This window comes from Melanerpes formicivorus, unplaced genomic scaffold, assembly GCF_026170545.1.
Source record: "Melanerpes formicivorus ecotype bairdi unplaced genomic scaffold, bMelFor1.0.p_v2 SCAF_10, whole genome shotgun sequence".
NCBI classification, from domain to species: Eukaryota; Metazoa; Chordata; class Aves; order Piciformes; family Picidae; genus Melanerpes; species Melanerpes formicivorus.
Window position 1 is genome coordinate 19124951 of NW_027142362.1, and position 13032 is coordinate 19137982.

A 13032-nucleotide genomic window follows, 5' to 3' on the forward strand; every position below is an offset into this window, starting at 1 on the left:
CAAGAATGCATGCCCCATATTCAGGTAACAATTTACACTCAAAATGGCAAATACGAAAATAGAAGACAAGCAACTATTGGAGACAGAACATACTATGAGACATCTACAGAAAAAACTTGAAGAAATCTTCCATGCACTCTTACCTACAACAAAAATTAGCATTATCTCGGTATATGGGAACTTTTAAGGAATTTCTTAGGAGTAAACTGTTGTGATAGCTAAATTGTAGTAGGGTTTGAAACACTGTGACTACAGATAACAGGGCGCAAGTACTAGAGTCAGGCCAGGTTTCTCCATTCCAGTTTTTATTCGCCATTCTCCCTTCATTCTAAGCTCCTACATTCACCAAATACCTCTAGCTTCATCAAGCAGGTTCCCCAGAAATTACTACAAAGAGATAAGAAGCCATACAGAATTTGTTACTCAGCATATCTAAAAAATCTCAGTGCCATCCTAGCCAGCATTTTTCCCTTTGAGTAAATGGAAACCATGAAGCTCCCCCTGAAAAAGCATAGGTATTAACCCAGGACATAATGCCTAACAAAATTTCAAGAATAAAAAGGCAAAATGAAACTAGAAAAAAAAAAAACAGCAATCCATGCATTACTTCCTGGCTATGCAGGATATGCTAGATGAGACACAAAGTCACAAGGTCTTGTCTTCTGGATAGAATGAGTAGCTAGGCAGGGATAAGAAAAGAAGTAATACAACAATTTTGTTGCAAGTGCTTTTTCTCCCTTTTTCCTTTCTTTTCCTTAGTTCTGAACCCCTGCCTGCAAGCCCTAAATGCTACAGGGTTATGAAATTGTGAGGGATGGCAGGTGGAACTGAGCAGCCCTTGAAAGCTAGCATAGAGCACTCTATGCCTGGTAATACCAGAAATAATCTGGTTTAAAATGTTCAATTTCCCTACAATGAAAATTCTTTTCTCCCATATGTCCTCCCAGCAAGATTTTCTCTCATTTTTGCCAGTAAAAAGATATGGCCAAATTATTATTTTTAAACATTTAGATAGCTTTACCTAGTTCCTGTTTTAGGTAGAATTGGCAAGAGGCGCTCCTACGACTGAACTACAGCAGTTGAGTGAAGACAGTTCTCTTTAGCAGCAGTTTGCAGTGGCAGTCTCAAAAGTAGGAAGTGGCAGTCATCACTGAAATACAGAATAGTATTGCTGGTTTCCTTTTTTTTTTTTTTGTGAAATAGGTGTAATAGCTATCATGAAGTAATCTCTCTTAAAAATCTGTAAAAATTAGTGTTTTTTTTAACTTGAGCTAAACAGTACACAGAACAAGTACGCAATCCTGTTAAAACAGGTCTGTGGTGGCTTCTTCGGCTGCCTTAGATGTATCTGAACTCATTAGCTACCCACAGGAAGAACTGGACATAGTTTAAATGACACTGTGTGTTACACAGCCATCTTCAGATCAATTCTTGCAACTCAACAGTAGCATTAACAGAATGAGCACTGGAGCAAAAGCCACATGGAAAGGCTTTTACTCAAAAATACCCACTACAGAAATTCATGCACATGAAAGTCTGCATCAGTTCCTATCACGTTATGTAGAAGAAACACATAACATGTAAACAATTACTGTAGTGCATTTTTTCAACAGTTCTAAAACTCCAAGCTCGGATCTACAGTTTGTAAAGCTTCTGACAGCCTCTGATTTATAGCTCCATGCTCTGCACTGGCCATATCAACTACATGATTTTAGCATTATGGTATCCAGGCAGTAGGAGGCTGGGCAGGAAAGCTGTGATGACAGCAGTAGTATAATACAAAGATTCATTCCCCCACCTTGTGGGTAACTACTGCAACAACAATTTACAGCAGCATCTCATTTGCAACCTAGACACATTCATCTATCCAATTTCTCACAAATTTTTACTATACCACACTAAGTTACAATTAAAAAAAAAAATATCTTTGCAATTAACTTAAGCTGATTTAAGGAATGTGCTCTGATTTTGTTGGTTTTATTAATTCCACAAAACCTCAGAGAATGCCTACTCTCTTGATGCTTATCAGCATTAGTAATCAATTACTCAAGGTTGGTGTGCTCTGTTCAAGTGTGAAGAATGTCTTAACACTGTAAAGAAAAAGAAAAGTTAATTGGGGTTGAAATGCAAAAGAAAAGTTTCTCCAGGAATGTCTCCATGACAAGTCTACTGATACTCTTGTAAATCAAAGAATAAAACAGAAAAATCATACAGATGTTTGTTAGATGTCATTATGCTAAACTCTTCTTTTTCTCATTATTTGATTATATACCTTTGAAGACAGGACAAGGTCTACAGCTGGGTTGCTTAAATGTAAGTTACTGACTTAAAGATACTTTCTGTGCTGTTTTCATTGAATATTAACCTGCAGCAGTCCTACGGGATCAGTTATAGGAATCTTTTTCGACTCCTTAGGAGCATCTTAGCCCAATGTCATAGCTCTTTAAAAGTCAACAGCAGGTTTTTTTTCAGCAGGGAAAGAGAAAGCACAGCCAGAGGCAAAGATGACAATAAAGAGGAAGCTTTATAAGCACAATACAGTCCTCATACATCAACCAAGTCAAGGGCAGATTCAGGGCCACATCTATCAGAGCTGAGACTAAGACCTGCACAGCTCAGTGATTTAGTTATAAAGCTTTGATTAAATATGAAAGGAATTTATGTCATACTTGATGGGAAATGTTTCAACCCCTGGAAGTATACTACATTACACAGTGTGTAAGCAGCTTCCTTGTTTGTCAAGTCATTGTTTTCAGAATTACACATTCTTACTGTGCTTACCTTTGATACACAGCAGTGTGCACACACACAAGATGAATGCTGGAATTGGAGCGTTGTCCTATTACCAATAAGGAGAATTTTCAGTGTTCCACCTGCTGACTCCAGTAAAGTGTCTGGGAACAGCAAAATCACTACCACCCCACCCCCCACAAAATCCAAACAAAAAATTAATTTCCTTGTTAAAATTCAACACTTGTTTTCATATAGCACATTTAGTCTTCATAACCAGACAAGGTATATTCCCAGTTATTAATGTAAATGGAATTTGTAGCAGGATTCCAATATCTCAACTTAGTGCTTTTAGCAATTCTTTACCTTGAAGGAATTTGCCATTTCACAGATGTATCACAATCCTGCTCTCATTTTCCTTCACTTCCTACTTACTATGGGGTTCCTCCCACTTCTCTCTGCTCCTGTTCCAATGTAATCAGTATAGACTGAACATTCTTACTTTAAAAATAATTAACAAAGACTGAAGTAGAAGTTCACTTGCTGGCATGTAGGAAGGGCAAGGATACAATGAACTGTATCAAGTTTTAAATGAGCATGGTCCTTTTGATTTATCAACTCTTTCCTTTCAGGAGTTGTTTCCTTCATATTTAAGCTTTTCTCCTGCAGACAAATTAGGTGGCTAGACTAAGCTATGAACTCATTTGATGACAAATATCTAGAAAACTCTAAAACAGGAGGAAAATGCAGCACGGAGATAAATGCTGAAGTCTGGGGACGTGCATTTGCATCATTGTTACTTAGTGATTATGCAAATGAAATGCATAAGCCAAGGAAGGGAATTGCATTAGGATCATTAGTGAACATTCATGTACTTGGAATAAATTTGATTTTACATCTAGACGTCTAATATTTTTTATTTTTGTTTTAAATCTTCAGTCTACACTTGATATGCTATGGGGCATTGTATGTTTAACTGGTAACTGCCCTCTCCCTCACAAGCATACCTTTGTCCAGGAAATTTTAAAGAGACTAAAGCTTTAATTTCTTCAGTGGAATCTGAAGTTGTACATGTTGATTCTCAAATCCCTCCACTTGTTTCTTACATAAAGATTTCTCTTGGTCAGTCCACTGGCATCTATTCCAAATTAAGTCTTCATGCTCGGATTTGACTAAACGCGACTTTATGAGCTGTTGAAATAATATTTTTGTCAAACAGAGGCTAGATAGTTCCTAAAGGTTTCACTAGTCAGCTTTCACTTTAAAATTAAAACTCTTTTATTTCTAAATACTCTGAGTAACCCAAGACCTCCTTATAAAAACAATCCCTGCTGTCGACCAAAGACCAAGATTACAATATACTTAGAGTAATCACTATGTTACCCTACTGCAATAAAAGCATATTTACTGCCAGCAGTAACATAATAATATTGGTACCTTGATTAGTGGTGCACACTTCCCTGATTTGGGGAGGCCATGCTCCCCCACTGCAAAAAGGGCATAAAAGCACCACAACTTCCAGGGTCCAGGTGCTGCATTTACCACAGAAGAACTTTCTGGGATGCACACCCACCACCAAGAATTTGGACTATTGCTGTGAAGACGTCACTGGAGTTCTCAGTGACTCTAACAAACCCAACTCATCTGCTGTTTGGTACTGGTTCACTTCAATTTACACCAAGGAACCTCCTTGCTGCCCAGGGTTGACTCAGGACACCGGGCACTGGGTTGTGATATATGCTAGTACTCCAATATCTTTTTTTAATGCAGTGTCAGTGACAGGTGACAAAAAAAAAAACACACATAACATATTTTAGAAACAACAACATGTAAAATCATACAACAAATAATTGCATATAAAAATTTATTTCATTTGTTTGCTTTGATTTTTTTTTTAATACAGGCTTGAAATACATACAGTTGTAGTTAATGTTTGAGCATAGCTTCCTAGAAAACAGTGGACACAGAATTAAAGGTTGCTATGATGGAAAAAATGTGGTACAAACTGGATTAAGAGCAATGAGCATATATTACCAATAAAATCATGTCTGCAGATGCTCTCTAAAATTTCTGGTTGCCAGCTCACTTTGAAATACCTTAAAGCTTTCTAGTTTTGGTGAGATCATTGGTACAGGTTTAGAATATATTAAGAGAATCAACCATTAGTAAGAAAAGTTTAAAAACCCAGACTTTCTCACAATTGTTCAACTTCTGAATAAATCTATGCAAGAATACTGCCATTTTTATTCATTGACCTTGTATCTACAGTTATTATCCACTACCCCAAAAGAAAAACAAACAAACAAAAACCACAACAGAAATAATCCTTTCCCGGTGAGGTAAGCTGTAAAGAGTAAATTTCATGAGTATGTATGCAAGGACTACATCTTACTCAAGAGCTGAAGGCTGACAGCAAGAGCTCTCAGTTCACTGATCACTGAACTCAAATCTGTTTGCTCATGTAGCCCTTGACCCAGACACTTACTTATGTACGTGCTCAGTGTTAAGAGTGGAACTTGCCAAATGAAGTTCCTGGGATTATACATACCATTAAGAACTAGGCATGCACTTCAAATGTGCTTAAATAGCTTGCTAAATTGAATGCTAACAGTCTTCAGGAAGAGAAAATGCAACAAAAATATTGTATCAAAAGTGACTTTTAGCTTAATGAGATGGCACTCTTCCAGTGGAGTTAACTATACACTGAACTATGGAAAGCTAATTACTTTGATTTAAGCTTTTGACATACAATGTGGTCTAAAACTAGCATGCTGTTCCTCCTGGAGAAGCTACAGTGATACAACCAAAACCATATAGATGCATCTGCCAGGTGCATAATGTTTTCCAATTTTTAAGTGCAGATTTTCATTCACAGGGTAAGCAACAACATTCCACAGTAAGCATTTCCAGACAAGAATAGTCTACTTCTTTCATATTCATTCTTACCTTGCCCTAGTGCAGTATTCTCTAATACTAAAGAGACAGGGATGAAATTATAGTAGCTAAGCTGTGCACACTTTTTTCTGCATGAGATAGGAATTTTTAATTAGATTCAATTGGTACCATAAGTACATTGTGCAAACACTAGAACTACAATTACAACCTGTCTGTAAACCAGAAGCTTCAAGTGCAAATCACAATTTATTTTAGAACCCATTTACAAGAACTCCTGAGACAAAACAGTGCAGAAAACTTCAGAGTGGGGAAACATTTTGGCAGAAGCTGTAATTTTTAAACTTAACTGCAAAATTTAGAATAATGAAATCCATAGTTTTAGAAAGAGACATACCTTCTTAAAATAAAGTGTTCATGGCTGTTAGCCTTGAAGGAAGACCTCAGATACTTTATCTTTACATTCTGCACAATGTTTCCATGTTGCTTCTAATCAATTTTAGTGAAAAATTTCAACCCAAAGGTCAAAGTCAGCAAATCCTGCCATTATCAAGATAATGTCTGTGGTTTCTTCAACTGCAGTGATGCCTGCTTCACCAACTTTTGTTGCTTTCTTGTTGCCTGGGCTTCCCGAATGGCACAACAAATCCTCTGAAAGCAACACATTGAAAGAAAATTAAGGCATGCAATCTGTTTTATTCTTCCATAACATGCTACTAGAAATAGCTAATTCAACAGACATTAAAATCTACATGGGCAGTGGTGAGTTAAAAGTTAGATACACAGCTTCTGATTCACACAGTTAACATGCAACCCAGAAAAAGCTTCTGTTGTCAATCTGCTCCGATGTTTCAAGTAGCAACATCAATGTTAGTCACACTTAACTAGATAAGCCTTCCTCAGAATCAGTCAGCCCCTCCAGCATCAACATGAGCAAATATTTAAGAGGTAAATGGTAGAAAACCTAGGTATGGGGAGGGTGGGGGACTGCAGCAGGGAGGAAGCTAAGTATGCCTTTCTCACACAAGGTACACTTACTGGGTTAGTTCAATGATTTGGAAGTAATGACAGTATCAGAATTCAGAGCTATATTGAATCCTAGAGACTACAGTCAACACAACCTAGTACATTACGCATTTGAATTATTTTCCTCTGATGAGTTCTAATACACAAACCGTATGACAATGCAACTTCAATCTTGTATTATTATTGCATATAATCTCTTGAATGCTTTAGACTAACTTATCTCATCATTCTCCTGGTTAAACACAATTTTCAAAATGGAAATACGGTAAATGGTCCTCAGGCACATCAGCCTATTCCATAAGGGGTCACTGGACATTACTATCTTTTTATGTGCTGAGATCAACAGCTGATAACAATAAGGAAAAAAGATGGAAGAGAAGAAAGAAGACTGTACCTGTGCTGTCATTTCATCCTGAAATTGAACTGTCTTTACACATTCATGACCCAGACTGTCCTTTCTCTGAAACATGCTTTGATCCTGTTGCAGAGTGGAACAAAAATATATGACTCACAAAACAAGAATGCAAAATCTCTGACTTGAATGTCAACTTCAGGTTAAGACTTCAGTGTGACCTCTGTACAAACCAATACTTCCAAGAAATCTTCAGTAAATCTCATAGTCCCATAGTTAGCAACAAGAACCATAAGTAAGTTAAGAGCATGTTTGAACCTCTAAATAATGTTAAATCAAAAGACAGCTTACATGTTTTTCTTACCAAAACAGTTATTTTTAGAACATTTGCTTCACAGAAGGGATGGCGTGTAAAGTCTTCAAATAAGTAATTCCACTCTGTTGTTAAATGGCCTAAGATTTCCACTTCTTTTACATATATCACTCTCCTGTTCAGAAGAAAAAACAACTCCATTTCTCCCTGGGACTAAACTTTGTCAGCAAAAAAACACAAAACAAAATTAAGAATTTGTTTAACAAGCCATTTTCTATATGGATTAAAAGTACCCACTTAGTCAAAGTGGAACCTTATTTCCTTAATATATACTCTGAGAGAATCACTTTGTCATTAGAATTCAGACATGGCCTATGATATCGTACAGTATGCACAGGCCAACTTACTCAAAACCCTAACCCAGCCCTCCAAATCCAAACACTTGGCTTGAATGGGATATTACAGGATCATCAGTTAACGCAATTCAGTTCCTCAAAGTCCCTTTCTAACAGACAAAGGTAGTCAAATAGCTATATACTAGATACATAAAGACACAGTTACTACTAGACCTACTTAATAGTTGCTTCTGCTCATGCTTGCTAGCTACCTGGTCCTTCAAGAACTTCAAAGCGCCAATGTCAACTTGCACACTACTACAAAAGCAGGGGAGTTTTGAATGGAGTTTCCACAAAGGAAACAAAATTCATTTTTAAGAAAATGAAGAAAAATGGATTAAAATAGTACATTTGTAGGGCATAGCAAACAGTTTAAACTTAGCTAGATATCTAATCTCCACTTGAAACCAAGACAAGCCCTTAGAAAGCCTTCAAAACTTCATACCTATTGGTAACAATAATGTTTGCTCTTCGGCCTCTTGGAAGTGCACAGTGGTACCGATAGCTCTCCTTTTCCAGCTTTCTGATGTGCAATTTCTGAAACAGAAATAGAAAATTTTGGGGCTGTAAAAAGAAAACTCAAAGCATTGTTTTCAATTCAAAAGACTTTGAAGAAGTTACCTCACTGAACTGGTTATTAAAAGACAGGCTGTCACAGCATTCTCACTCCTGAAGCTGAGTCACTGAAAAGTCTTATCAGTTCCACTCAAAAGGTGGATCACTCACATTGCAGTATTAGACTATTCCTTCGATCTCCTTTCTGTGCTAATAATTGTCTAGTAATGTTCATTCTGCTACATCCCACACTGCAGACTGGATTCATGAGTGAAAATGCTGCAACAATACCAGGACCCAAACCCTGAAAAACTAGAGTTGGAAATACTCAACACAACTCAGGATGAGGTTTTCAAAGCATTGAGCAGACATTCTTACATAACACCCAAAATATAAAGGTATAGGAAAGTGTAGATCCAACTACTTGTGTTTCTGTTCAACAGCTGCAGCTCTGGTGACAAACTATGAATACAGAGGGTTTGCCTCAGTTAGTTATTTTTTTTCCAAGCAGCTGGTACAATACAGTGTTTTGGATGTAAGATGAGAATAATGATGATAACAATCTGACATTGTAGTTGTTGCTGAGCAGTGCTTACAGTAAGTCAAGGACTTTTCAGCCTCTCATACCACCCCACCAGCAAGTAGACTTGGGAGCACAAGAAGCTGGAAAGAAACACAGCCAGGACAGCTTACCCAAACTGGCCAAAGCGATATTCCCTACCCTATGACATCAGTGTATAAACCAGGGGAAAGCCAGTCAGGGGTAACAGCTTGAGAATTGGCTGGGCATTGGTCAATGCATCACCATTTCACATATCCTACTCCTGTCATCACCATTGTTCTCCTTTCTTTCACTGTCCTATTCATCTGTCTTCATCCTGACCTATGAATTTTGTCTGTTTCCCCAGTTCTCTTCTCCATTATGCTAGGAGGAGGAAGTGCCCAAGCAGCTGTATGGTGTTTAACTGCCTGCAGGGCTAAACCATGAGACAAGTTCTTCATTAATTGTTTTAATTTATGTTTTTCAGGTTTCCTATTCTGTTGTTAAACAGCGTGTCACAAGATCAATGTTATAGCAAACACCTGCAACTGGGTGCCCCAAAACTCATTTAACATTGTTCATAACAATGTAAGATGCCATTCAGTTCATTTTACAGCTGTGACTGTAGAATTCAGCCTCTGTATAACAGTAAATTTTTCAAGTTGTTTCTGACAAACTACTGAGGAAAAAAAAAAAACAGTGAGGGATGATGAAAAACTCAGTAAGCTTAATTATTTTTGTAAGGTCTGTTTCCTTTTGTATTTCCATCACTGGATCTATAAAAATGATAAAATGACAACAGAAGCTAAACTTGACTACCATTTATCTACTTATGATTAACAACACAGGGTAAGAACTCTACACAGTTAAGTAACCAAAATGGAAGGATCTTCTGTCAGCTCAGCTTACATTGGAATCAAAGAAGCTTCAATACTTATTTTTCTGCATTTTATTTTCTTACATTTAAAAGCTCAACAAATGTCTGAAAACATAATCATACACTGCAACTGATATGAAGAACCCTTTAAGGTCAGAAATTAATTAATATTCAAGAGCTTAATCAACAACAGTATTTTCCTGGATTTGCTCCCTAGTGATGTGAAAAACATTTTAATTCAGCATTTTCCAGCAAACAAAAATATAGAGCCCACATCATCTGTTAAAAAAAAAATAAAATCACTTTCTGACCATCTTAGGAATTTCTGAAACTGTAAAATATACATGAAAGGAACAAAACTGCCAGAAAGACTGCTTACCTGAGTCTCTTCAAAACATCAGAAAAAAGATGGCAGTGTATGACTAAAATCCAAATACAAACTCCCATTTGATACCTGAACTACAGCTATTTTAGACACAAGCAAAAATAGTAGAAATACAAACCCCACTGCCACGTAAGACTGTAATTCAAAGGCTGCGATCCATATTCTGAACCCTTTTGCTGCATATGCAGAAATGAGACGTGCCACATATTTAAAGAGATTTATTCATAAGAATGTTCCTTTATTTAAACTCAAAGCTTAGGAGAGAAAGCCTGCTTCTTGTAACTTCAGAAACAATCCTGATAGTATTTTTAGATTTTACATGCAATATCTTATTAGAGCCATAGCTCCTACTGAGCTCTGTGCGCCTAAAAAGATGCAATATTTCTCAGAGCTATTCGCAATACACCTGATAGGCATCGGCACAATGCTGGTGGCGTTATGTAAAAAGAGGGCTGTACTTGATGCAAATTACTCCATGATCTTCAGGCATCTTTATCAAAAGCTTTTATTTTCATGAGAATACTAGAGCACTTTAAAGAAGTTCAACTCATTCTTATTTTATATGGAAATGAAAGAACCAGTGCAAATCTACACAGCAGAACAGTGACTCAACCAGAAATAGAATCTGCAGTTTCTTGAAACCCGGCATAGTATTCTCTCTGCCACACAACACTGTCTCACCACCATGCCTCAATTATTCATGCAGTGCTCTGCATTCTTTATAAAGCTCCATGCTTTAACTGGGAAATGAAACAAAGTAACACCACTGACAGTGAATAATGTATGAATTGCATCATGTCAGACCCTAAGTGCTGGGGTTAGAAGACCGAGCAGGCAATACCTGCATATTAAGAGGTTAAAAAAAATAAAAAGGAAAGGCACCAACTACCTGTTCTTGCAAATCTCATCAGCTGCAAACAATCCTCATCCAAAGACTAAAACTCCCAAGAACTTATTCCTTGGAAAACAATTCTCCTGGTGTTGCCCTATTTGTTGTTTGATTTCTCCAGCTATATATACTGTGTATTATGTTTATCAAAATGCATCCTGTGCACTAAGCTTTGCTGCATGGGCTAGAGACATGGCCTGCAAGGCATCAAGTCTGACTTTCAAGGTTTTGAACTGACTGTGTAGAACCCCATACAGCCCAAGTACATTAGATCCAGCACCTCTGGGAAAACACGTTGCATAAATATACACAACTGAATCGATCTACTCCATCTGGCTACTGACCTCATTCTGCACCACCAAAACTCTCTTCTGAGTGGACTAAAGTAACTTGTCTTCTAAGACCCATGCATATGCTCCTCCTAAGTCAAGCTTCAATGTCTAACGTATACAAGAAGTACTCAAGAGAAGCATTTTTTTGTCCAACCACTGGATACTATTGTGACACCCATTCCTGAAGGCAGCCTTACAAGGTTGCAGCCTCCTAACTGTGGATTTATTTTCTAAGGGAAAGATGCATTGAAGTTAGTTAAAATACATAATAGGGTGAGGGCTCTGGTTAAACTACTTACAATCTGGGTTATAACCGGATTCAAAAACATTAATGTCTAGCATAAGATCCAAAGTCAGTCACTTAAAAAAAAGAGATACCAAAACCAATAAACCCTCCCCGTCAAAAACCCCCAAACAACAAAAAACACACCAAAAAAAACCCAAACAACCTAAACAAAACAAAACCCCCCACCAAACCTAATGCATACAAAACAAACAAAACCCCAACCAAAAACCAAACGAAATTTGTATTCAAGTGACTTCCAGCAAGAAGAATCTGTATCAAGTGAACTAAACAGAGGATTCATTCTCAGTTAGTATACAATTCCAACCCACATCATTTAGCTCTACAAAAAATACAAATAATTAGATGTGCAGGAAATGCATTATGTCCAGTTTTCAGAATGCTGCCTTTTCCCAATAGACAGAAAACATACAGGGCAAAAAGTACAATTTTAAAAATCCCACTATAATTTCAGTTTATCAGCTAAGATTAAAAATTCACTAAATGCTCTAATTTAAAATTGTTCTTTTAAAAGTCATTTTAAAAAGCTGATTACTGACCACTAAATTCTCAAGAGGCATTAGCCACAGAGACATGTCGCTGCTTGTTTTTTCTTTTCACTGTATGATAGGCAAACAATTAGCTCTGAGAATAGCTTAAACTTAGCTTGCTCATTTATGAGATGTGGTATAAGGAATGAAATTCATGGCATCACTTAGTTTAGAAGTATGTATTTTTATTTATGTGTGTGTGTAAACTCATGTTAACAGCTGAAACTTTACATTTAAATATGTTGAACAGCAAAGCTACAGAAGATTCTGGGAATTATACTGAGCTGGCTGTGTTTTTTAACTAATGACATTTCATAAAGATGTAATAGTAGTAACTTGAAGTGTTAGTCGTTCATCAGATGTATATATAACAGGACTATGGCATATTACAGAAACCAAAGTAATTGTAGAGTTTGTATGGAAACAAAATTTCTGTATCATGAAATTTCCAGCATTTTAACAGAATAAAATTTCATTAAATATGACTACTTCAAATTTCACACAAGTATCAAAATGTTGTTTTCTCCCTTCACCCACAGCCCCAACTCTACGAGAATGCCAATAAACAAATCAATTCAGCATCTATCATACCATGATTTTTTTCAAATGCTTTCTATTGTTGCTCTTCATAAAGAGTTAAGCCTGCTTAGAAAAATAAATATACAGGAAGAAAACCCTCCCTGTCTCTTCAATCTTACTCATCTAATCTGAATAACCATCTGAAGATTGTTATTCAAGTTTGTTTTCTTAGCCTGGACAACATGAAACACTATTTTATTCAATTGCCACACAGAGAAGATAGCAATGCAAGAGAAAGGACATGTTAAATGCAATCTTGCCCTTAATCTAAATACTTAAAGCAGATAAAAGGCCATGACAGAAATAGAGAAGAAATATGGAAAATGTTTACT

At 36.7% G+C, this 13032-nt stretch overlaps 1 protein-coding gene across 2 annotated transcripts in view; it reads right to left on the reverse strand.

The window, feature by feature from the left end:
• Nucleotides 1-4580: 4580 nt before the first annotated feature.
• VPS13C (vacuolar protein sorting 13 homolog C) overlaps nt 4581-13032 on the reverse strand; it is an 88150-nt gene continuing 79698 nt past the window's right edge. For both annotated transcript variants that reach the window (XM_068144030.1, XM_068144029.1), the window contains 4 exons: nt 8154-8245; nt 7365-7488; nt 7043-7126; nt 4581-6273 (listed from right to left, as the gene is read on the reverse strand). In XM_068144030.1, coding sequence (XP_068000131.1) covers nt 6172-6273; nt 7043-7126; nt 7365-7488; nt 8154-8245 — 402 coding nt within the window. In that variant the 3' untranslated portion in view covers nt 4581-6171. The remainder of the gene's footprint in view (nt 6274-7042; nt 7127-7364; nt 7489-8153; nt 8246-13032) is intronic.